The sequence below is a fragment of the Dermacentor variabilis genome, chromosome 5, assembly GCF_050947875.1.
Source record: "Dermacentor variabilis isolate Ectoservices chromosome 5, ASM5094787v1, whole genome shotgun sequence".
Taxonomy (NCBI): domain Eukaryota; kingdom Metazoa; phylum Arthropoda; class Arachnida; order Ixodida; family Ixodidae; genus Dermacentor; species Dermacentor variabilis.
This window is the reverse complement of record NC_134572.1, coordinates 173,769,700-173,792,744: the sequence shown is the minus strand read 5'-3', so window position 1 is coordinate 173,792,744 and position 23,045 is coordinate 173,769,700. Positions and strand designations below refer to the sequence as shown.

Genomic DNA, 23,045 nt, shown 5'->3' with positions numbered 1-23,045 from the left:
AGAAAAGTGGGGCCCGATGGATAAACTACGTTGTGGCCTTGCTGAGTGTGAGGATGCTGTTGTCACTACAAGGCCACTATGGCGGCAAGTCAAAATCACGTATATTTGGTGCCTGCTCACAAACAAAACTTGTCTACGAGTGAGAATTAACAAGTTTTGTTGGCTGATAAATCTATAGCCTTTCATCTGCCATTGTTGGATAATTAACACATTGCTTATTGCATACCTGATCCACATCCCCCAGCAACTACGTATCAATGAGGTTTTACAGTACATGGCAGGCTAAAAAATGCCATGACTACTGCACTGGCCTCCCAGCTACAGAGGCCATTTACACAGAGGTAGATGGACGTGAACAGAGGAGGAGGGTCCCACAAATCTGCAGTGATCCTCTCAATTTGAGAACCTGTAACAGGCAGCCAACGATGCTGAACCCGAAAGTGAAAAGGTGGCCACTCTTTACCGTTGACGCAGCCCATGGTCGACCCGTGCTGTGCCGATGACCGTGCGGAGCTGTGTCGAGTCACGTGATGCACAGTCCCCGCTTTTGTCTTTTGCGCAGATTGGCCTTAACGAGCTGACAATAACCCATTAGAGACCACCTGCTATAAAGATGAAAATACCCTTTCATTTTCTGGAAGAAAACTGGAAATTAAGCAACTTTCTAAGCGATAGAAGATTTCCATTAAACACAGTACGGTCCACTATTAAACAGAAAGCCTCACAACTTTGCTATTTATTCAGCTTCAGAGGGAAAAAAAATCACTTGATTCTGTTCAAGCGACATTCTATCAATAAAAAAAAATGTTTTCCAGACCTTTGCATGCGCACTGAGTTTACATCAGTGCAGGCATGCTAATTTGATGTTCCCTTTGATAAACGTAGCCCATACTACACATCTTGATTCCTAGGTACCTAAGTTCCTAATAGCTAGCAACACTTTTGTTATGTAATATTTGTAGATTTGTGAGCATGTGCAGCACCATGTTCCTTTGGACAAAATTTCTAAGCATAAAACTGCATTAAATTTTCTAATGGTCAATATTCGATTTAATATTCAGCTTTCTTTCCCCATTATTTGTTTCGATATTCGATTTCAAATCTACTATCCGGTATTTGCACATTCCAAGCAAAAGTGACAGTATCCTCGAAAGTGATCAGTGGAGACAGTAGAGTTTTAGTGTCTAGTACTTCAGCAAAACTCGGCTGGTTTGGATGGATTGTCGGATGGGTGGAGCGCAAACGTGAGCAGCCGGAGCAGTGCAGCCACCAGGTGGCGCAAAGCTCGCTCTGGTGAGATAGTTGCAGAAACGTCTTATCTCTGCAACTCATTCTCTGCAGCTGTGCCCCACCACCTGCGGGACTCGGACTACTACTGCACCATCATTTCCAACACGCAAGACAAACTGAGATTGTGAGACAACTGTCGTTCGGATCATGCCCATGATCCGAACAAGTATGACGACAACAGCGACTGCGAGAAAGTCTACGGCGACGAAAGCCTCAGTGCCATGGCAGTCGCGCAGATGCTTCTCTGGAAGCTTCTGAAGCTCGTCATCGAGCATTCCAGAAACCTGGCACAGTTTTGGTAAAAGCCTCACCGTGCCACGGCCGGTGGTTGTAACAGCTGGTGCTTGCATTGTGGTGAACGGTGGACAAAACAGTGCATTCATTTGCCTCACACACTTAAGGCTCATTTTGACTGCAAGGTACCTACGGCCTTTTTGATTCTTGATTACTTTGATATTTCTTTAGATGTGGTGCATATCTGTGCCACTGACTGTGGAGAGAGTGTGCTGTAATGTTGTTTTGAGACTGCTTGACTCGTGTCCTAATCGCTAATTCAAATTTCATGCAATGAACTTCACCTGCCCAACGGCAGTGTAGCCAAGATTTGTAGTGCACATCCAGTTTGCTTTCTGACTTGGAAAGTGTGCAACAGTGAGTATGCATTTCACATTTTATTTGTAAGATTATCCATTGTCGCCATTAGGTAAGCAAATTCACTATGGAGTTGTTCTTTTGCAAATTAGGAAAAAGTTTACTTGTATTACTTTCCCAAAAAGTCATTCCAACCGCTCACTTTAGTTCCACGACGCCATGTTTGTGTGTGCAGCCCTTAAGTTGCCTAATTCATGACACGTGTGCCAATAAAACTGCCTGTATAGTCGTCAGCATGGTTGAACCTGGCAACAGACTTTCCACCCAAACGAGCTGCCAAAACCACTTCAGCACATGTTGAATGAAACCCTGCATACATCATGCCAGCTGTCAGTGCGAAGTTTACGGATCATTTACCATTACGTTCGAAAGTGAGTTTGCTTCGTTGTGAGGGGATGATGATAGCAATTTGTAGTGGATTGTGAAAGCCGTGAGGAGGTTGTTCGCGTCAACGAATTTTAAGTCCCGTGTATAGTGCACCAGAAACCTGACGAAGATTCATCTTGCAGCACTGAAATTTTCGGTTTGCTACGAGATTGTGTACAGCATCTTGAGAACATTGCAATACTGTTGCTTACGGTACCATGTCAGCATGTACCTGTGCCCGACACTCGGTATGCTTGTTGAGCATTCTGTGCAGTTGAAAGCACTCTGAAACTTTTGCTGGCTCTGTGTGGCCTGTAGTTGCTCACCTGAAACTTGCCACTGTAATTTTAGTCCGTCTGTGCTATGGCACACATGTAGCTACTTGTCCAAGATAAACTCGGTGTGTACGGTTCCTGGGATGCAGAGAAGAGCCGTTGAGGGACACCACGAAAGACGAAGAGAGAAATAGAGTCCCTGGAAATTAGATGGACTAATGGTAGCCAGCGTGGAGAGGTATCCGTGTCACTATCGTAAAGGGTGTCAGTCTTTGCTTCAGAGCGACCTAGGGCCTTGCGAATTCTGTTTGTACAGTATTTAAACATCTTGTAAATACTCTGTAAATAAGACTCGTGCACTATTATCGTGCAGTTTTGTGAGTGTTTAGCCCGTGTCTCCCCATCTGCCGCTGCAGTATTTTTTTTCTTCTTTCATCATGTATGTTGTGCTGTTGCCGGTAGGTGTCACGGTACTGCTGGAGCGACTTTCTGACATTTCACTAGTGTTAGCCATTCTGATACAAATTACTGCTAGCTTCGCACTAAAGCTTTATTTTTGGCGCTTGGCTTTTATATCGGCACGTGGCGACTCACCAGGCTTTGGCACTGCATGCAAACAAGTGTGGCGTGGATATCTCGCTGTGTAGCAATCGTGTCTGCAAACTATTGAGCGTCTGCGTAGCGCAACAAGAGCTGAAAGTTTCCTGCGCGCCCTTCCTGTCGAGGGAGTCCTGCTTCCAGCCAGATTCCAAGTCACACGGACAAACACACTGCCTGCAGTGTAAGACGGCACACAATGTCTCTCTTTCAAATGTGAAGCATTTTTGTGTTACTTTCTGTGGTAGCTTGTACGTGTAAGCTCGTATCCTGGTGTTGTGAGCTTGAGCGATTGTAGTGATCACATGTCACTCGAGCATCGACTAAGGGAACGAATGCTTAATTATCTTTCAGGAGTATCATCGGCTATTTATGTACATGGATTTGACTGCTTAAGTTAATTTTAGAATAACTGAGAAACCATCTTGTGTTATAACAAAAAGCTTTATTCATTGTACATAGGTGTGAGAATTCGCTTCCAGCATACTGTACACTACTGCCACACAGGCCACAGCACACCGCAACAGCCATGTTATTGTATTTGTGTCGGGACGTTGACCCATGTACATAAAGGTGCCCTCGCTTTTTATGAAAGTGATCCCAAGCTTGTCTTAACGTACCGTATTTGAAAAAACATAATGTCAGCTTTCTTTGTGTGTAATTATTAAAATTGAGAATGCACCTCGAGCTGTATCTGGAATGCTGCTCCTGATATAATGCATTATTAGAATGGTTTATTTTATTTTCTTTTTGTTCCTTCTTTGTGTTTCAAAGTGTGGCAAGCTCACATGTCAGGCAACCAAGCATTGCAGTTAAGGCAGCTTCTTGATAAGCTGTTTTAGTGTTTTGTAGTGTTGCCAACCCAGCCAAATGCCAGCTTTGAACATGCAAAACAATCTATGGAGTTGAGCTTTGCAGCTTAATATAGTAATTGTCATCAACCTTGTGTGAATTTCTGTCATTAAGCTGTGTGCCCACTGCTCTCCTGTCTCAAATTCTGTAGAATGCTTGGATGTTTTTCATGACATTCCTAACAAGAAGATACTGCAGTCATATTGTTGAAAACGGAAAGTACACAATCATGTGACAAAATTACACCCTAAGTGCAGTAATTGTTAGAGCTTTAAAATAGCGTTTCAGTGAATTGTCAGGAGGTATATGAGAGTGCTTTAGGAGTGGACGAGCTTTAAGAAGTCGGCTAGCTTAATGGGAAATAGCCTTTAAAGTTCATGTGGGGTGTGGATTAGAACATGCAATGCTGCGTCTTTGTAAATTCCAAATACAGCAAAAAAATTACAATTTGTAGGTTTACAAATTTTTTTATGCTTTTAGAGTTTTATCTTAGTGTAACATTTATTGTTTTTAACGAGCAGCCTTTTCTGCAATGTAGGGGTGTGTGTATAGGTCTTGTGTTGCCCCAATTTTACGTGGCATATTTTTAGCTGATATTGACAGAGTGCTCAGCTTCACTTTTAAGGGTTGAACATTCTTAACCCTTTGAGGGTCGAATTATTTTGAAAAAACTTTCCCAGGTGGTCCAATTACTTTATTGCGGATCTTGAATGTACAAGATGTATAAAGTCAGGAATAAATAGTAAAAAAAAATTAGGAACAGTATTTTGGTGTCGGCATCACTCAGAACTGCAAAATGTTCAATAGCATTTCAGGGTGTGGTACTCCTTGTAACACAGGTCTCCGCACAGCGCCTTATCGCAGTCTGCACACCTAAAATGCATGTATGTTCTTCTCTTGGAGTGACGAGTTGTGTTGGCTCACACATGACATCGTCTCTGCTTGCGGCTGCCTTGGGCAGAGGTCTGAGGCACCCTCTTGCGTAAGTGTATTGCCGCAGAGAGCGAGAATACCTCGTGAGCGGCGGTGATAAACAAGCTAAGAGCAGTGCCAATCAAGATAGAAATCAACTTCCACCGTCTCTGCAAGAGAGTGCCGACAAAGAGAAAAATTATGTTTCGCGCGCCTCTGTTGCAATCACGCGGCGAAACCGAAACCGCAAAAGGGGTGTTGCCGCAGTCTGCCTGACATGCTGAAGCTAGAAATCAGTTCTGTTTATCTCCCCAAGAAGCTAGAAATCAGTTCTGTTTATCTCCCCAAGAAGGTAGCACAAATTTCAAACGTTTCTTGTAAGTCCTAAGAGGTGGCAGCACCTCCCAGTGAGCACGCACCGTCATTATGGCGCGAAATTTCAAACGGAGGGTCGAAACCGTACCTGTACGGCAAGGACCTTGCGGGACAGAAAACCGCCGCCATACATGTACGGCAAAAACCTTCAAAGGGTTAAAGTGTTTTGGTACGTCAATTACTTTTTAGTTCTTTTAGAGGTACAAGGTGACCTTGCATCTCCTGAAAGTATTTTAGATGTTTTTAAACAGGTGGGGCATGGTCTTTAATTTCACTCATGCATTGCCTAGCACTGAGGACTTACAATTCCTGGATCTCAGGCTAAGGTTTCGCTCAGACCACGTATGCTGGGAGTACCTCCCGCAGGTCAAGAAGGGTCTTTTGCGTTTTGACTCTGCCCATTCAAAAGTAATGAATAGGGGCATCGAGTTTCAGCTCTTCGATGCTGCACTCCGAAAGTCGTACCAGCATACAATGCAGCATAGCTTTGAAAATTGGATTGGTCGCCTGTTGGTAGCGGGATTTCCCAAGTTGCTTGTTGGTGCAATGGCTTAATTTCTCCTGCAAAAGGTAAAGAACAGAGCCGGAACGGAAAGGGGGGAGACCCAGCGTTGGACGGCGAGGCCCTTAGTAATGCCTTATATGCATAAGGTCTTGCACAACCTAAAGAAGGTCGCGAACAGGCATAGTATTCTTGTGGTCTTTACGGCTCCTAGTAAGCTTTCCAGGGTCTGCCCTTTGATTTGCATTGATAGCAAGCGAGGTTGCAAAACCAGACATGCTCACCCCCACGTAGGATGTGTGACAGGAGTAGTATATTCAGTTCCCTTGAAGTGTGGGAAAGCGTACATCGGCCAAACCGAACGGCGCATCAACGACCAGGTCAGGGAGCATGCGCTAAAGGTTAAGAAAAAAGAGGAAAAATATGCACATTTGGTTGCCCATATCGCGTGTGGTTTTGAGGCACTTTTTTCTGAGACTACTATCTTAGGCAAGTCTGCAAACCACACGGTTCAAGTGGCATTAGGAGCATTCCATATCCATAAAAATTCACCTATCTGTGCAAGCGAAGCATCTATTCTGTTGCACAGTGCCGAACCGGACTTCTTGAATTCTGTTATCTAAAGCAGGCAGCAGTATTGTTAACCTTTTTAGTTTATCACCTTCGCATGGGAAAAGGGGCGTGACACTTGTGCGGGGCTCACTTTATGATATCGAAGGGTGTGTCAATTGGAATAAACAGTTGATAGTAGCGCTTGTCCACGTCTTTCATGTCTTCTTTATGTGTATGTGTAATTTTTTTGCTGTATTCCGAGTTTACAATCTCAGACCGACCAGTGCAACAAAGGGTCCTTCTAAATGCTGCATCTACTGGGCCAATCTTGCCAAGCTAAAACACTCATAACACCCTGTAGAAAATACAGACAGGCCTGTTTGAGTTGTAGTAGTATTGGTCTGCGAGCAGATAGTGAAAAATTAACACAAGCTTTTGCCAAGGAAGAAATAAGCAGACAGAAAAGGACAATTCAGGTATTTTGTCTGTTTTTGTCTTTCTGTCCTCTTATTTTTTTTTGGAGAGTGCTTGTTCTTGTATGTTGTGTGTCTCTGTTGCCAGGCGTGTTTTCATAAAAGACTCAGTTAAGCGAGTGGACCATCAGAATGAGTCAACAGGAAAAGGGTGGCGTTAATTTTTGTGGTTGGCCCGATCCATTGCTATACAGTCCAACCCACTTATAACGATAAAAGTTTTAACAGTCTTTCAGATATAAAAATGAGCAGCCGATGCACTGCCAACTTTTGTATGTGTTTCTGTGATAAAATAAACTACTTACTAAATACCCCCATGACGTTTTATCAGTTGTAACAATTAAATCGGGCTACTGGGTGTGTCTGGCAAAAGGGAAGAGAATGCGAAATTCTGGGGTGTGGGGAGGGGAGGGGGGAGGGAGCATCCGCTTTGTTCGTGTCCATGTCTGTGGGACAAAACGTGCAAACCAAAGTGAAAAGTGCATACATTCTTTGAAATCACACATATGACATACAGCACAGCATGCGTTTCAATAAAGAACAAGCACAAAACAAGTGTGAGCCACACAATTGATGACGAGACATTCCTGATAACAATGCAAAGCTCGTAGTGCTCCCCGCACACGTTTCCCGGTAAAGATTACTGTTGCGCAAGCTGCTGCGGCGCCGGTCGCTTGCGATGTGGGGAGTGATGTCACTAGCCTTTCATAAATAGCAGAACCGGCCTAGCAGCTGAACTCACTGTTGTTGCAGCAATGCTATGGGTAGGCAATGCGTAGTTAAGACTCTCGAGGAGCAGCGTGGTTACGAGGAGCAGCAGAGGGAAAAAGAAACGTCAATATGACCAGTGGCGATGTGCTCTCAAAATTACAATGACTCCCATTACTACCATAACTCTAAAGCAATAAAGCATTGTTTACCCCCCCCCCCCCGCCCCCCAGCAGTTATAATGTTTTTTAACAACTTTGCTAGACATCCACTTTTGCGAAGCAGGGATGGTGAATTTTTTCAGTTTGTTTTTCTTTTGCTGGATTTCACATTCCTTTTCTTTTCGGCGCAGCCACATTAAATTGTTATAGCCAACACTGCAGCGGGGTAACATTGTAGTAAGTGGTTCATCTTGCCATAGAACACATGCAGAAGTTCGCAGTGCAGCAGCTGCTCATCGTTACATTCGAGTATTGTCGAAACCGGTAATGCCATAAGTGGATTTGACTATGCTTCTTTCTCACTTATTAAAATGTTTTCTTGTTTGTCTCCTTGTGTAATCCGGTTATAACAATTATCGGTTACAACAAAGGGATTTTCTTGGCACTTGAATATTGTTATAAGTGGGTTCAACTGTACTGCTCACCTGCGCAACCTTACCTGTGCACATGCCAGCAAGTTTTATTCAAGAAAGAGACAAATTGCGCTTTACTCCAGAGTGCTACGCTCACTTCATTTCTATTTACTGTTGTGCTAACCCCATTGCTATTGTTGGATTAGGTGACATTTATGTAATCCTGATGTACATCTTTTTCCCCTTGTAAGATATGCATCGAGTTACATGAGGGCTTGCTTTATGGTTGTTCAAATACGGTATTTTCCTGTTTTAACAACTGCTTGTGTGTAGTGTGTCCAGTGGGCGTGACGCACTGATTTCTTATGTGCGTTTGAAAAGCATGAGTGTGGATCTCTCGTAGCGAGGTCACCCCCCTGAGTGCACTCGCTTTTCGAGGCGTTTCATCGCATCGTGCACATTCATGTCACACTGTGGGATGCTTTCTGGAAACAAAGTTGGAAAAGAACAGACTGGTGGGCCAGTTGGCACTGCATAACCTGAAGCATAGCGCAACAGGGCACGCAGGACGACTGAGGAGACGGGCTGTGTCTTCGTCTCCTCTGTCCCGCGTGCTCTGTTGCATTATACCTCAAGTTGTGCTTTCCGGGGTGTGTCGGGTCCTTTTTTCCTTCTTGGTATCTTGTCGCAACTGTTTGACCAGCTTTGTTTTTTCACAGCTTCTTTAGCAGTCTTGTTTTTATGCTTTTATCACTTGCTCATGGACAAGTGAAACACAAACAAGTCATGGCTTTACATTTATTTGTTTTCTGCTTGTGCCACTTTGTGTAATGTCAGCATCATTTTCACATTGTGCGGTTAGTTTGGGGCCTAAGCCATCTTTGCCAACTGGACACGTAGCGGTGTGAAATCGCAATCGTGGATTAATACTTGTAAGTACCAAGTGGTGGAGTGTGTACTCGTAAGTGGTCATACTTTCCTGTTTGTGTTTCATTTGTCCGTGAAGCTACCTACGTGGAGCAGCCCTGGCTGATGCTGGAATGTCAGCTTTCACTTGTAATTTGTCTCATAGTGTCCTTTCATTGAGCCGCATTTTGTTGTATAAGACTGCCTCCTCCCTCTCATAATTTTTTTGTTCTTTTACAGAATGTTGTGAAAGTATGATGGGCATGTGTGGTCCTATTTTGTGAACTTTAGTTTATCAGTATTTTACCACAACTGTGCTGTACACAGGTTGTTAAGCTGCATCTGATTGAATGTTGGGGCTTTTCTCGGGGTAATTTCTTTAGCGTAGTGTTTCTGGATGTACTATTGCGTGTTGAAACGCCAAAACAACCTTTTTCTTTGTAGTGTACAGGTTGCTCATGGCACAGATGATCTCTGTGAACAATGCCCGTTGTCGGTATCTTTTTTTTTCTTTTCGAAGGCTGAACAAGCACTGAACAAACTGCAAGCTTTGTGAAGTGGAAGCCGTCAAAAGAGTATGCCTTAAGTCCACTACTATCTCCTTATCATGTTCAGTGAAATGTTGAGGTTTTTTTCTAGGTCACATAGCATTAGGGAAGCAGAAAGTTTTCAGGCATTGCTGAATGTTTTCTAATGTTCTATATGCACTTATTATCATCACCTGCACATTTCTTGCCATATCACATCTTAGTTACATAGATGTACACTATTGAAAAGCTCATTCAATAGCTCCTAATATTTTGGAATTTTGATATTAAATTAGCCATTTATTTAAAATTTTGTTTACCATTCTTAAAGAAGTAGAACTTGCGCCTAGTTTAAGCCAAGTAGCTGGGGAATGCTGACATTCTTGCCATTCATTCTTGCCAAGGTTAATTTGGCAGACATGATAAGAAATGTTTGCCATCTTGCAAACACATTGAATTTCTGAACCAGCAGTGAAAGCTGTTGTAGTTCATGGAATTTTGAACAAAGCATGTGTTTTTGCAGCAGCCATGTTTTTTTTCCTGAGTACAGGACCATGCTTTGACCTGTATCATTACTTCGACAGCTTCAAATGATTATTCTGATCTTTCTGCTGTACTGTAAAGGCTCAGACATCAAACAAAGATGCAACATTGCAGTATACTTTGTGTAATAATGTTCATGGCATCAGTGCATTGTTAGGTGGGTAAGGCAGACAAGTCATGCATACGCAAGAGATCAGTACTCGGACAGTGAATTCATTCGAGTGTGTAGACTGTTGCCATCTGCTGTGAAGAAGACAAAATGAACAACGGTCCATTCAGCTAGTGCATGTTACTTTCCCAAGCACCTGTTTATCAGATACTGTCGTATCTTTACTGTCGTCTCTTATTTCTTCTGCAGAAATCTAGGTGGCTGTGCGAAATGTTCTGTTGTCAAAAGATGTTGTGGAATGATATTTCTATGCAAGATTTGAAGGCTACTAGCAAATCAGTAGACTTGAGAGTTTTTCTTCTTTTTTCAGAATTGAAGAAACAAATATACAGCCCATCATATTAGTGCTGTAACTTCATGTGCCATCCATTAACTCTTAGACACATGGTATCTATGCGTCCATCCAGTACGGGTGCTGTCAAATGCACATGATTGTGTAAGCAGAGTCTGTAGTCGTGTTTCCAGTATTGTAGTGCAATAGACAAGTAGGCGTCGTACAGGAGGCTCACTTGAAGAGCAGGAACCTTGTTGTAGCTTGTTGCTTAGAGTCGCACTTGGTACTGAACCATGTATTTCTGCATTGCGAGAGTACGACTGTGCTGTTTTCTTGACTATGCTGGAGGGTCATTCATGAAGTTTGTACTACTGCCCTGAAAGAACACAAGTATTGATCGTTTGGTGAAAGCTGCAGAAGCCATATATTTTTTAATGAGTGGAGGAGTGAGACCATCCATACAGACCACCTTGTTTCGTTGAGTGTCCAGATGCTATTTTACAGTCAAACTTGTGATTTCAATAGAATGAAGTGATGGACGTAATGAAGTAATCTTGCCTCGTCTTCAGCATCATTATAATTAAATTTTACTCTGTTATTCTCAAGAGTGTTCTCAGATTAAATAAGTTCTCAGATTAACAAAAAATTTCTGCTAGAAATTATTGATAATAATTGTAAAAACCAGCATTAGCTTCTTCGAAATTCAGTGGAATTCTATGGAGTAGCATTGTACTTAAACCAGCTAAAGTATGAAAGCAAGGACAAGGGCACAACAAATCCGGGAAGAGACTGGTGTGGTTTGCAATGACTCACCGCGTGATCCTGCGGCCACGAATTATGTGTTTCCGGGATCATCCCAGTTTTGATTACACCATCTCTTGGATTAACTCGGTCAACTGCGTGTTACACCGTCTCTGAAATCGGCCCACTTAACTCTGCAAAAAATTGATTGAGCAGATGCACCAAACCACAGGGAGGATGGCAAAGAAAGCTTCACAATCATAAATGAAGTATGTGTTTGAAGGCACATAATTTGGTGCACTGAGGACATCTAGGTGCCGTTTGTTGTTTCTTTATGAAATTCCATAGGGAACAGAGCCGACAACCGGCGCATTTGTAGATGTAGCACAGATGACTATACAGAGTGCCCCAGCTAACTTCAGCCAGAGTTTAAAAATATGCAAAGGCCAGGTAGCTGAGCAGAACAAAGGTAATGTTTGCCGTCACTTGGAGATTTTTTTCATTCCGCCTAATTAGATAATCAGTGATAATAAATAATCAACATGATACTAATATTAGACGAAAGGTGTCAATGAGAAAATTGTAGAGTAACGTGAAGAACTCCCGATACAGCTTTCTGTTGCTCAGTACGTGCTCCATAAAAGTGTTTTTGCTTACACTTTTATGGAGCACTTTTTTTACACTTTTTGCGTGCATTTGCTTACGCAAATGCACGCAAAATTGCCACGCGGCAGGCAACTCGAATCACTTTGAGCACATTCACGGGCTTCTTTCACGCTCAAAAAAACTTTTTATGTAGCACGTATCCAGGAACAAAAAGCTTGATTAGGTGGAATGAAAAAAAATAGTTTGAGTATCGCCAAGCGACGGCAAACAACGTTAGTTTTGTTCTGTCCAGCTTTGAGGCATATTCATATCTTAAAACTCTGGCTAAACTTAGCTGGGATACCCTGTACAGGCTGATTCGTTATATGCGTACCACATCTCGTGTCTTAGTGTTCATAATAAGAAACTAACCAGCCACCCATTGAGGGATTGTACGGTCATAAAGATGACTACTTAATATATTTCTTGGGTCACGGTATGTTTATTAAATCTAGGTTGAATGGTACTGTGGAACATACTTTGCTGCCATTCTCGCAACTGTTTCCATACATTTATTTCCTGCAGTTAAGGGTTTGACAGAGTTGTCTGGCGAGGTAAAAACCATTTTAACAAATACAAAGGCCGTCACTGACCATTAGTTTTGTAATGCCCACCTTGGTCGCTCTTTCCAACTCTTCGTCATATATGACCATATCTGCCAGGGTGGCATGGCAATACTCCCAGGCACACACACAGCATTGCCTTTCTGCTAGCCAGAACCATCTTGGCCTCATTAGGTATTGGTGATCTCGTGTGCTGCCATTCACTTCATGAATTACTCTCTGGTTTGTAGCAGTGCAGTCACACCTCTTTCACAGTAGCCAAGTGGGTCAGTGAAGCTGTCACTCACTCTTGAACAGCTGTAAAATTTCTACTTGGAGGTTTTTCAACGTCCCAGGAAAAAGTGTCATCCACCCAAAAGCAGCTCCAAGCTGCTAAAGGCCGATCCACACGACGGACCAAATTGCTCTTTTGGACCGCGGTCCGCGCATCACGTGATAGGACGTCACCAGTTCGTGCGTACCACCGTTGGCCCGCGCAAGACCGCGGCCCTCGCGGTCCAACAAATCGCCGAGGCTTTTCCCGCTTCAGTTTTGGTGGCAGACCGCATGCGAACCGCAGCGATTTTGGCGCAGCCAATGAATGTTGTCCAGCAACAGAGTGTCTTCAGCCAAATCCAATCTAGTTTTCGGCTCAGCAAAAGCCAGTCGTTTCATGTCCGCCGTTCCGCCTACACGTGCGTGCAGCATATATATTTTTTAAACACCGTGTCCTCTTGGAGTGACGAGGAGGTTTTTTATTTTGTATCCCTCGTTGAGCAGTTCCCGGCTTTGTGGAACTCGAGCCGGAATGATAACAATGATAACACTGGCTGAGAGTGTAGCTGGTTGGTCTGCTTTGCCGTGTGCTATGGCGGTCCGCCGTGTGGATGTGCTCTGCACCGGACCGGACCGCGGCGGGCCGTGACGTCGCATCACGTGACCGAGCGGCCCGCGGACTTGGTGCGTCGTGTGGATTGGCCTTAAGGAAACCCATAGGGCTTCTTCAGAAGAAAGAATTGTTGCATTCGATGAGAATATTGTTTTGGTTTGCGGATCTAATGTGGCACCATGATTTATTGTGAAGAGTCAGTTCCTCTAACAGCGTCACTGAACGGAAGGCTAGCATGTGATAAGGCGACAATGAATTAACGACTTGAAGGGGTGCCGCAAAATTAAGTGAGCACATAGCCTCTGTAAATCTTATGTATTATGTACGTATGTAGGTTCGTTAGGAGCAAGCATTTTACCTTGGACACTACAGAAGTGCTCTGCACTGGTGTAGTGTACAATGCTTCCAGTACGCACAAGCTAAAGGAGCATACATTTGTGCACATGATTCTGGTCTTGGAGGGTGGTAGTATCAGCCTCATGGATGACCTCTGTAAGACTGTTCCGGTTGCTGTTAGTCTGTCCATGGTACATTAATATTACCTGATAGAAGTACTAGATGCTTGAAAAGCATTGCCACTGTATTTCTTGGCCGTACATTTCTTGTAACAACATTGTTTCATAATAATTCCTATGGGTAGCATGAATTGATAGATATTTTAGGAGACAGGATCTGCACTAGCGCTACACAAATGACATTATCTCAAGAGATGAAGTTTTCTGCTTTCTCAGTCTTTCATGTGTTTTGAGACAGTGCCAGTCCATTTAGCCATGGCACTTTCTCCTAGCTCCTGTGTTGCCTTTGTCTCAGTGCTTGTACTGCTGGTCAAAGTACTCCTTCAAGTTTGCTAGCAGCCAGTTCTTTGTGGGTAGCAGACTTTTATAATGGGTCTCAGTGCTCTGATTCACAAGCACAGACCTGCAATTAATGCAGCATCTACGTCAAAGCCGGGCCCATTATCTCGGCACAGACTGCACAACTATCGTATCATTTAAAAGTATGGCACCAAGGGCAGCCACTTAAGTGTAGCTAGAATGGTGGATTGTGGTCCAGAAATTCTGTCTGCCTTTGCTTATCACGCAGAGAATATTCAAAGAAAACAGCGACTGAACTGGCATGTTCGTTGAAGAGAGAAAGCTGAGAAAATGGGCAGAGGTGCATGATCTGCGGTGGCGACTTTGGAGGACGTGTTTTCTATGTGCCACCAACTTTCCTAGCTCAAAGGACTGCACAGAGGGGGCGCCACACTACCTCCAATATCGCTGATGCAATGGAGAGAAAGACAGTGACAGTGAGTTAATGCTCTAGGAAAAGGCAGTAAAATTGCCAAACTGCATTTTCTCTCATTATGGGGCAACTATTGCGTCGATTGGTGATCTTATTTTCAGTGGTTGAGTACCGTACTTGCCATATTAAGTTTTCATACTAAGAGTACTAGAGAATAATTTGGTGCTAGTGTCAGTGTAAACTGCGAGAACAGCAGTACATGGACCTGTCTAAACTTTTTTTTTTTCTTGGCTTTGAGCGACCTTTTGAAATCTTCCATTAACCTTCTTGAAGGTAATTTTTCATCCCGAGAAAGTGGTATGAGAATAGTAATAGTCGCGGTTAGTCTTTGATACCTGCCATTTGATCATATTTGGAACATTACAAACAAAAATAAACGTACAATATATAAAGAAATAATTGCACATGGCAAATGTTACTAACCGAACAGCATCTAGATTTAGCGAAATGGATAGTTGAATATACCATGAGTCGTGTATAGTGTGCAGTTCCTGTATTTCATGATGAACTTGGTTAGGTCTGAACTCGGGACATTTAATTGCTCGAAAAAGAAACATTGTGAGGACACCAGACAACACAATTGCACCACAAAGACGAATAGACAGGGTAAAGATTTTTGGCGAAATGGTTCGTTGCAGTGATTGAGGTCATAGCGCTGAATTGACGCGGACAAGAAACCCGACAGGAAGTCCGCTATCTTTCTGGCGGCTGATTTTATTTCAAAAGAGCATGGTACTTATACCAGCGAAACGAGAAGAAATCATCGCATGTCAAACCAGCATTTTCCAGATAAGCGATTTCTGGTCTGCCCAGAGTAATCGAGGGAGCGCTGACGCAGTTAGCGCTCTTTTGCAATCAAGCTTGCTTCGACAATTTCCCGTGTATCCTTATCCGTATATCTATACATGATGGAGCAATCCTTAAACAGCAGTTCACACCCCACAATTGTCACAGTGCACTGAAACATGCCTATCTTGATAACAGTTAAATGCTCCCTCAATCTTTCATTAAGGCATCTACTGGTCTGCCCTATGTGCACATTACCATAACACTATATGCACTAGGTACATTTTACACGCCTGTTAGATGGACAAATTCAGTGTCGCCCTAAGGAAGCATCAATCTAGTGCATGTCCTGTCGTCTTCCTTGTCTGCATCAGTTCAGCACTATGGCCTCAGTTACTGCAAGAATAAACGCTGCAAGATGTGCCCTCTCATCGACAAATCCTTGCAGAGAAATCGCGAAATCTGAGTGTTGCCCACACTTCCCATTCTGAAGGACTGCAGCATGTGGTTTCTCTCTAATGATCCTAGTAATGAAAATCTGTGCTATTTAAGAATTATTATGCAGGCATAAGACATACTGCAGAGCTAGTTCTGTATTTTCATTACAGGTAGTGCCAGTATACTTCCACATTTACGGAATTTTTCTCTTACTAAGGCTAATTTCTCAATAAAAATAATGGTTTGGACATTTTTCATGCCCTAGTCTATCACTCTACCTCCACTTCACGTTTGCCCTTCGTGTTCGTTTCCAAGAAGGTACAGTTAGTGTATTGTACCGGTTTCATTTTTCTAGTCCTTTGGCATTATTGCTGCTGCACCTGACACATCTGTAGTGCACGTTGCTCAAGTTTCTGTAACAGCATCATCACCTCGGTACAAACGATGATGCCGGGGCTCAGTGGAATTTTTATGTGGTAGTGTTTTTACGGAGATGACAGTCTCCTCCCTAGAAGGGCAAGTGAAACATGTCTTGCATACAGACTGCTTATTCTGAGCCATTTTCTCTAGAAGTACTTTTTCTTTTGCAAACAACATTTTACAAACTTGGCTAAAATATTGGCTCTTAAGCATATATTCCGCTGTAGCTGCCTTTTGCGCAGGCACTCGTTTTATGTGCGGACGTCAGTGCATTAGAGCAGGTGCTATATAGGTACTGAATATTTGTTTTAATTATTCCATTCTTAAGTACTATTCGAGGTCTAAAACACTATCTTTATTAAAGTGTGCTTCTGTAATGATTTGAGCATATGTGGGATGATGTTTGAGGACTTTATTTTTTGTTAGGTGGAGTATTTGTTAATGTTTACACTAAATTTCCTTACTTCTGCTCAGTAAGTGTTGTGCATTTTGTCGCATTTCCAACAAGTTACCACTCAAGGAAGTGTATTTTTTACTGTTTTATTATTTTTTTTATCATGCCATCCCAAACAAAGCCAATTCATCTCTATAGAACTAGAGTGTAAAAACATGTACAGAACATGAATTGTAGTATTTCATGAACACTGTTACGGTTACCAGTTATCATGTTGCAGTTTAGCCCACTATCACAGTTTGCCCATTGGTACACCCGCATCCCAAGCGTAGCTCGAGATCTCACCATTAAAGAATCGCTCAGTGGCACGAACTACACTAGCTGTAATAGCACTGTGTTGCTGGTGTGTGTTTTCTTTTTTGCTGGCAGTTCTTTTACACCCTTTTTAGACGGGCAAATTCAGTGCAACCCTGAGAAAGTGTCAATCCACATTAGTGTCATTCTGTGGCTGTCACACGAGAAGTCGTCATAACACTACAGCTTCAGAATGCATTCAATAGTTGATTGCATTCAGCAAAGTCACTTCACTTGTTGAGATCCTTCAAAAACTACAACAATGACAACTATTCTCAGAGAAACAGAAAAAAAAATAGAGTTTGGTATCTTTGCTCTGTTATCATTCCTACTGTAGTTGTTCCAATTGGTAAAAGAAGCTGGCTTGCAGTTTCAGTGCTCAATTTTGACACCCCCTGCGATCGTGCCCTCGCTCTGCATGCATTACAGTGAATTAGAAAATTGCCCAGGTGTCGCATGTGTTGTCCAGTGTGAATGCCATTTGAGACGTGTGTTATATAATCAAAAATGACGGCGATGACCCCTTTCAAATGTTCTACAAGTGTTGCAAGTTACCAGTCGTCACTGCCCTCAATCCTGGATTGCACTCTGTTTCTCTGTTTTCCTGTCTAGCGCCAAGCTGCCAAACTGGCACTCGTTGAAGCAAACTGCACTTGCTCAAAGGGTCACTGAATTTACCCATCTGTCTCAGGTGTATTAGGCATATGTCCTCGTGCTTGTACTTAGTGTGTGCACCTGTAAGCGTTGAGTGGCAGGCACTCAAAACTTTAATGCAATTGCTTGGCGCAATGTGATCAGCCATGTTGCATACCATGAGTCTTTAATACGATGATACCATGATACTTCTTTAAATGTGTTCTCACTCTGTGGGCGGCCCTTAATAGTGTTTCCACGAAAGATGTTTAGGTTGAGCTCTCTGAAAACATTCCGTACCTGCAAGAGAACAGAAGTTGCACGATGCATTCTGATGCGATATGTGGAAATGCTGTTCCCTATGATCCCCACAAGCTTCATTACTTTTGCTTGAAAGTCAGTAGTGCAGCTTAGAATGCAAAGCATCTACAGTTGACTCTTTATTCTCCAAATTTGGATAGTGTTACATTTTGATTCAATGGAGCATATCCTCTAATAATGGTTCGCTCAGTTTTCAACATATTTTGGAGCCACCAGTCTAACTGTGGCTTCTTATCTCTATAGGGCAGAGCAGCTCTGGTAAAAAAGGGTGATGAAAAAGAAAACGTGGTCCAGGATTAATAAAATGTCGATGTTTGCTATTCAAACTACTTTATATGCTAGGTGCTGCTCAAGGTGTCACCACGGACCTAGTTGCTGCAAACACGCCTGAGTTACATATTGTTCATATACCGTTTGTCGTTCCATATCTAATACAATGTGATTGGATGTGTATATAGTTTATATAGTAACTAATAGTTATGCTTTGGACCACTTTTTATCCATCCATCAAATTTCTGTCGTACTTTGGAGTCTGAATTAACATGGGTCGACTGCATTTGACGACACTTAAATTTAGTGGATGCTCCACTTTTTAGTCTCAATATTTGTTGTCCAGCATAACACAGAAAGAAAGCTGTAACTAAAGCTGAAGCAGTTGAGAAACCTGTAATAGCTCCAAATGAATTGAACAAAAACTAGATATCCTTTTTTTATTGCGTTGAACAAATTGAAAGCTAGAGAGTGCCACAATACCATGCTAGAATATGTATCTGTACATCCATATAAACAAAGAAATATATATATATTCTAGAGGTGATTACACCATGCTTTTCATGCAAGAGGGGTGCTATTGTGTGAACATAAACTGCTTCTCATCTCACTAAGTTAAGGATGTGTTACACTGACAATTTGCTGATTAGGCATGCTCAGATGTGGATTTAAGAATTTGGTGCATGCTGTGACATTTTCTCTCAGTGTCTTGGTGACCACGCAGTGAGCCGTTGTTCTGTGCATCCTGCGCTGTGTTTTCCCTTTTGTTGAAATGTGGGTGCTTTGTATTCACAACTTTATTTGCAAACTCCTTTGTAAGATGGCAGGCATCCACAGTGCAGGACTTTGTTTGTCGATTATCACTGTCAGGTTTTGTCACAGGAAAGTTGTCGCCACAAAGTTTCCTTAGTTTAGCCACCGCATGCCATCCAGCGCATTTATGTGTGGAAGAAAATCCCTGCACATGCTGTCATTAGGGGGCATGTGGCTGCTTTTGCAAGGAAGAGATGCTCATCTCTAGGCCTTCCAAGAATATGGCAAATACAGCTGGCTATCTGCTTTAGCGTAATTGCTGACAGTGCAGCCTCTCAAGTTTACTGTCAAACCGTGTACTTTCTTTCCTTGAAGAGCTATGAATTGGCACCATATCCCTATTTTGCTCAATCCTACTGGACATTCGTTTGTTTGTACCATTCCGAAGCCATTGGTCAGTCGAACATGTGTGTTTCCTCTATAATATGACATGACACTCGCTAATATGCATGCTATCCATGTAGGCGTGGAATCAGGATTTTGCATAAAAGCAAAGTTGTGAACTTTGCTTGGTGTTCCTCTTTCAGCTGTGTTTCAATCAGTTCAAAAGAACAGACTGGTCGGCTAGTTGCTTCGCAGAGCTAACCTGCATTCTGTACCACAAGGTCTACTCACCGCTTGAATGAACACTAAGGAGAGAGAACTTGTGTAGAACCAGCAGATTACACTTATAGAATGCGATAAAGCATATCTTATAGCAAGCGGAGGCAGTGTAGGCCAGGAATGGCACAAACACGAAAAGTATGAGACACCGCCACAGCAAAATTTCTGCACATCTAACCATGATGTCATGAACTTGGACATCATCTGCTTGGTGCTGTTATGTGCTTGTAAAAGAAAAAGTATTCATTGCATTCAAAAGTATGTAAAAAGTTGACATGACAACTTTGAAAAAAATATTCTGCACAAATAGATAGCTGTGGTACATACATTGATTCACGACGTCACGCTTAGGTAATGCAAGCTGGAGTCGACACCTAAAATAAGAAGAATAGAAGATGCTCATTGTTATCCTGTCAACTAACATGATGAACATTTTCAGCCAAAGTAATGTAATTGCAAATTTGAAGTATAACTATGCCAGACAAAACTGATTTTGTGTCTTTGGAGTCTAAAGCGTGCGAGATTTTCTATGATGACACATTGGTCAAGTTGTATTCCAAATGACTTCTGCTATTTTCTGTTCAACTCAACCACTGAAAACTTGGTAATTCTGCACTACATTCACCAACATGCCAAAAGATGAAGATGGAAAAGCATAGAATGCTAACATCCATGTTTTTCCAATTTGGCCTTTTGGCACATCTACACCTGATGCTGAGAAAGTAGAGTTCAAGTTTTGTTGCCCGCATCTCCACAGCGTTTGCTGTATTGCATGTGCGGGTTGTACAAAAATTCTCTGTAAGCAGATGTAAGCACTACATGTAACAGATCTTGGCGTGTTCGTGTCTGTGAATTAGTGCGAAGCTCATGACAATATGTGCTTTGGAAAAGTGTCGCCATACGCATTTGCACATTTCAGAAACCAATTACTCACTGTGAAAGTTCAGCTTGTGGGGCATCAATGGAACTTGAGAGGGTGCACAGTGGGTATTGCAGTCTCAGCGATTTTTCGGACACACTTTACTGTTCTTTTTGTTTTTTGTGAGCTAGCCTTACCCACCATACAGTCTTGCAAATTTCATGGCCTTGAGTGTGGTTGCTTTTGTCGTTATAAATGTTCCTGTCACAGCCACTGGCCAGTCTAGTGTTTTCCTCTTTACCGCTTGGCCTAATTCGAATCAGTGCTTCTATGTTTGCGCAGCACCAGGTAGTAACTTTTGATCACTGAGCCACTGTTTGCGATAGCAAAGCAGCTGATGAAGGAGCAACCAAACGATGCCAACTGGATAGCGAAATCACTTGGGAGCTTGACTGACAGCATCCGGTTGTATATCTCGCCGCCATGTGACATTACAAATGTTTGAGTCATATTAATTGTTTGCGGATGTAATGAGTGATGGCGATGAAGTTGGAGGTCATAGGTTATGCTTGTGTCAAATAGTGGCACCCTATCAGGCGTGCCATGATGGCCCTGGTGGGCAACCAGCTGGAGCACCTTATCTGCGCTGAGGGCTGTTTCTTTTTTGTAATGATCCACTCTATGTTTTATTCTAATCTGTTATAACACGAGTGGCTGACAACAGTGTGCTGGTGACATCTGAACCATTGGCGAAGCACGAAACTAGTGAAAAGTGAAATGACTTGTTGCAAATTACAACCCCTGGTGATGTGCTCTCACTCCATCACGTTTAGTAGCTGACCCAGTGGTAACGCGGCATTCGAGACGGAAACAGAGGATGAATGGAGGAAAAAAAAGAGAGAGAAAGGCGAATAGTTATAGGACTCCAAATTTCTTTGTGCCACTACAGGGAAAAGTCTCGTGTGTTTTGATGCTCTTGACGATCCACAGGACTACACAGTGTAAATTCAACTCTGTTGCCCGGATACATACATGCCATTTTTTACCTGGAAATACCGGGTGCACAGCATTAAAGGAAGAAAAGGCATGCATAATGGATGTTTACTATTGTTTGGGGACAAGATAAGCCCCAGTGGATGCGAGCTTTTCTTACAGTACTTTTCCGGGGTAAGAGAGCAGAGTAAGATTTTAACCTCTAATCATTCAGATCCCTTCTATAATTTCTTCAGGCCTTTTAGTGTCCGAAGAATCGCTAGACTTGTTTGTGGCATCACTGACACACTGAAAACTAGTGCTCCTGCATTATAGTTTTACAAATTTCGCACGGCAGCACAGTTGTGCTTGCACAGTGTGTATTCCTTGCCACGTGCGGGGCTTGATAAAACCAGTAGCATGTTGTGCATGGTGCACATGTTGGACCAGGAATGTACAGTGCCAGACCCTCACAGATGTGGCCATGATTTAATGTTTACTGGCCCAAAAACGTTCCATGTTCACCTCAAAGTATTTGTTCTGTACAGTTGTTGCCAGTTTACGTTCGTCCAGATATATATATATATGATGTCAACAGCATGGATGCGCCAATACTGCCTCTATCTTCTTTGTTAAGCATAGCAATAAAGTATGCTTGTTTGTCTATTGGGTGCTGAAGTTCTCACATTTTTCTTTGAAGCGTACAATGAGCTATGCTTCAATGTACAGATGGTACGCATTTCAACACTGGAAAGTGAACATGAGCTGTACAGGTAAAGTATGACAGCTATTTGTTTACTGTGTAACGTCCTGTTTTGACTATAGTTGCTAGAGTTGTTTTCAAGATATGACTGGTGCGCATACACGTGCATACTATAGGGGGCAATGTGCCCTCGTTGCCTGCTGAAGAGCTCTGGTTTGTGTCGTAGCATCTGCTCTCCCATAGAGCACTGAAATGTCAGGGAAATACAAATATTCTGGAGCTGTCGTACGCTTAGTGATTAGAACAGTGGTCACGACTGATGTCGGCGCTTAGGGCAGCTAGTGGTTTCATGCGTACTCGAGACTGTTCGAGGAATAACTAAGAATAATGCGTGCCGACTCCTGTTTTCTTCCCTCCAATTTACACTTTATGGCCGTTTACTTTCCCTCCCCTTGCATTTATTTACCTAGTTTTTCTTGGGGTTCCTTTAATTCCATAGTGCCTATATTAGGAGCTAGTTAGACGAATATATGCCCTATATTTTCGCGTGTAACCACGGCTTATAATCGCCACACCCAATTACAAGAGCCCGGAAAAAAAAAAAAAAAACATCCCCCGCGATTTATCCGCGGAAGGAACTGCACACAACACTGCTCAAATCTTTGTGAAAACCGTCTCCACTCGCGCGTGCACGACTCGTATACGTGGTGTTTTCGGCCAGCGGCTCTGTTCCCCCATTTTTCGGCGGTGCTGACAAATCTGGATTCACACGCCGGACATTATCGCGGACAAATCAGTCGCATAGACAGCGCAGACGGAGAAGCCCTCG

At 42.8% G+C, this 23,045-nt stretch overlaps 1 protein-coding gene across 1 annotated transcript in view; it reads left to right on the top strand.

The window, feature by feature from the left end:
- Zwilch (zwilch kinetochore protein) overlaps positions 1–22,179 on the top strand; it is a 94,654-nt gene extending 72,475 nt beyond the window's left edge. The window contains exon 16 of the mRNA XM_075693762.1: positions 1,342–22,179. Coding sequence (XP_075549877.1) covers positions 1,342–1,418 — 77 coding nt within the window. The 3' untranslated portion in view covers positions 1,419–22,179. The remainder of the gene's footprint in view (positions 1–1,341) is intronic.
- The last annotated feature ends 866 nt before the right edge of the window (positions 22,180–23,045 follow it).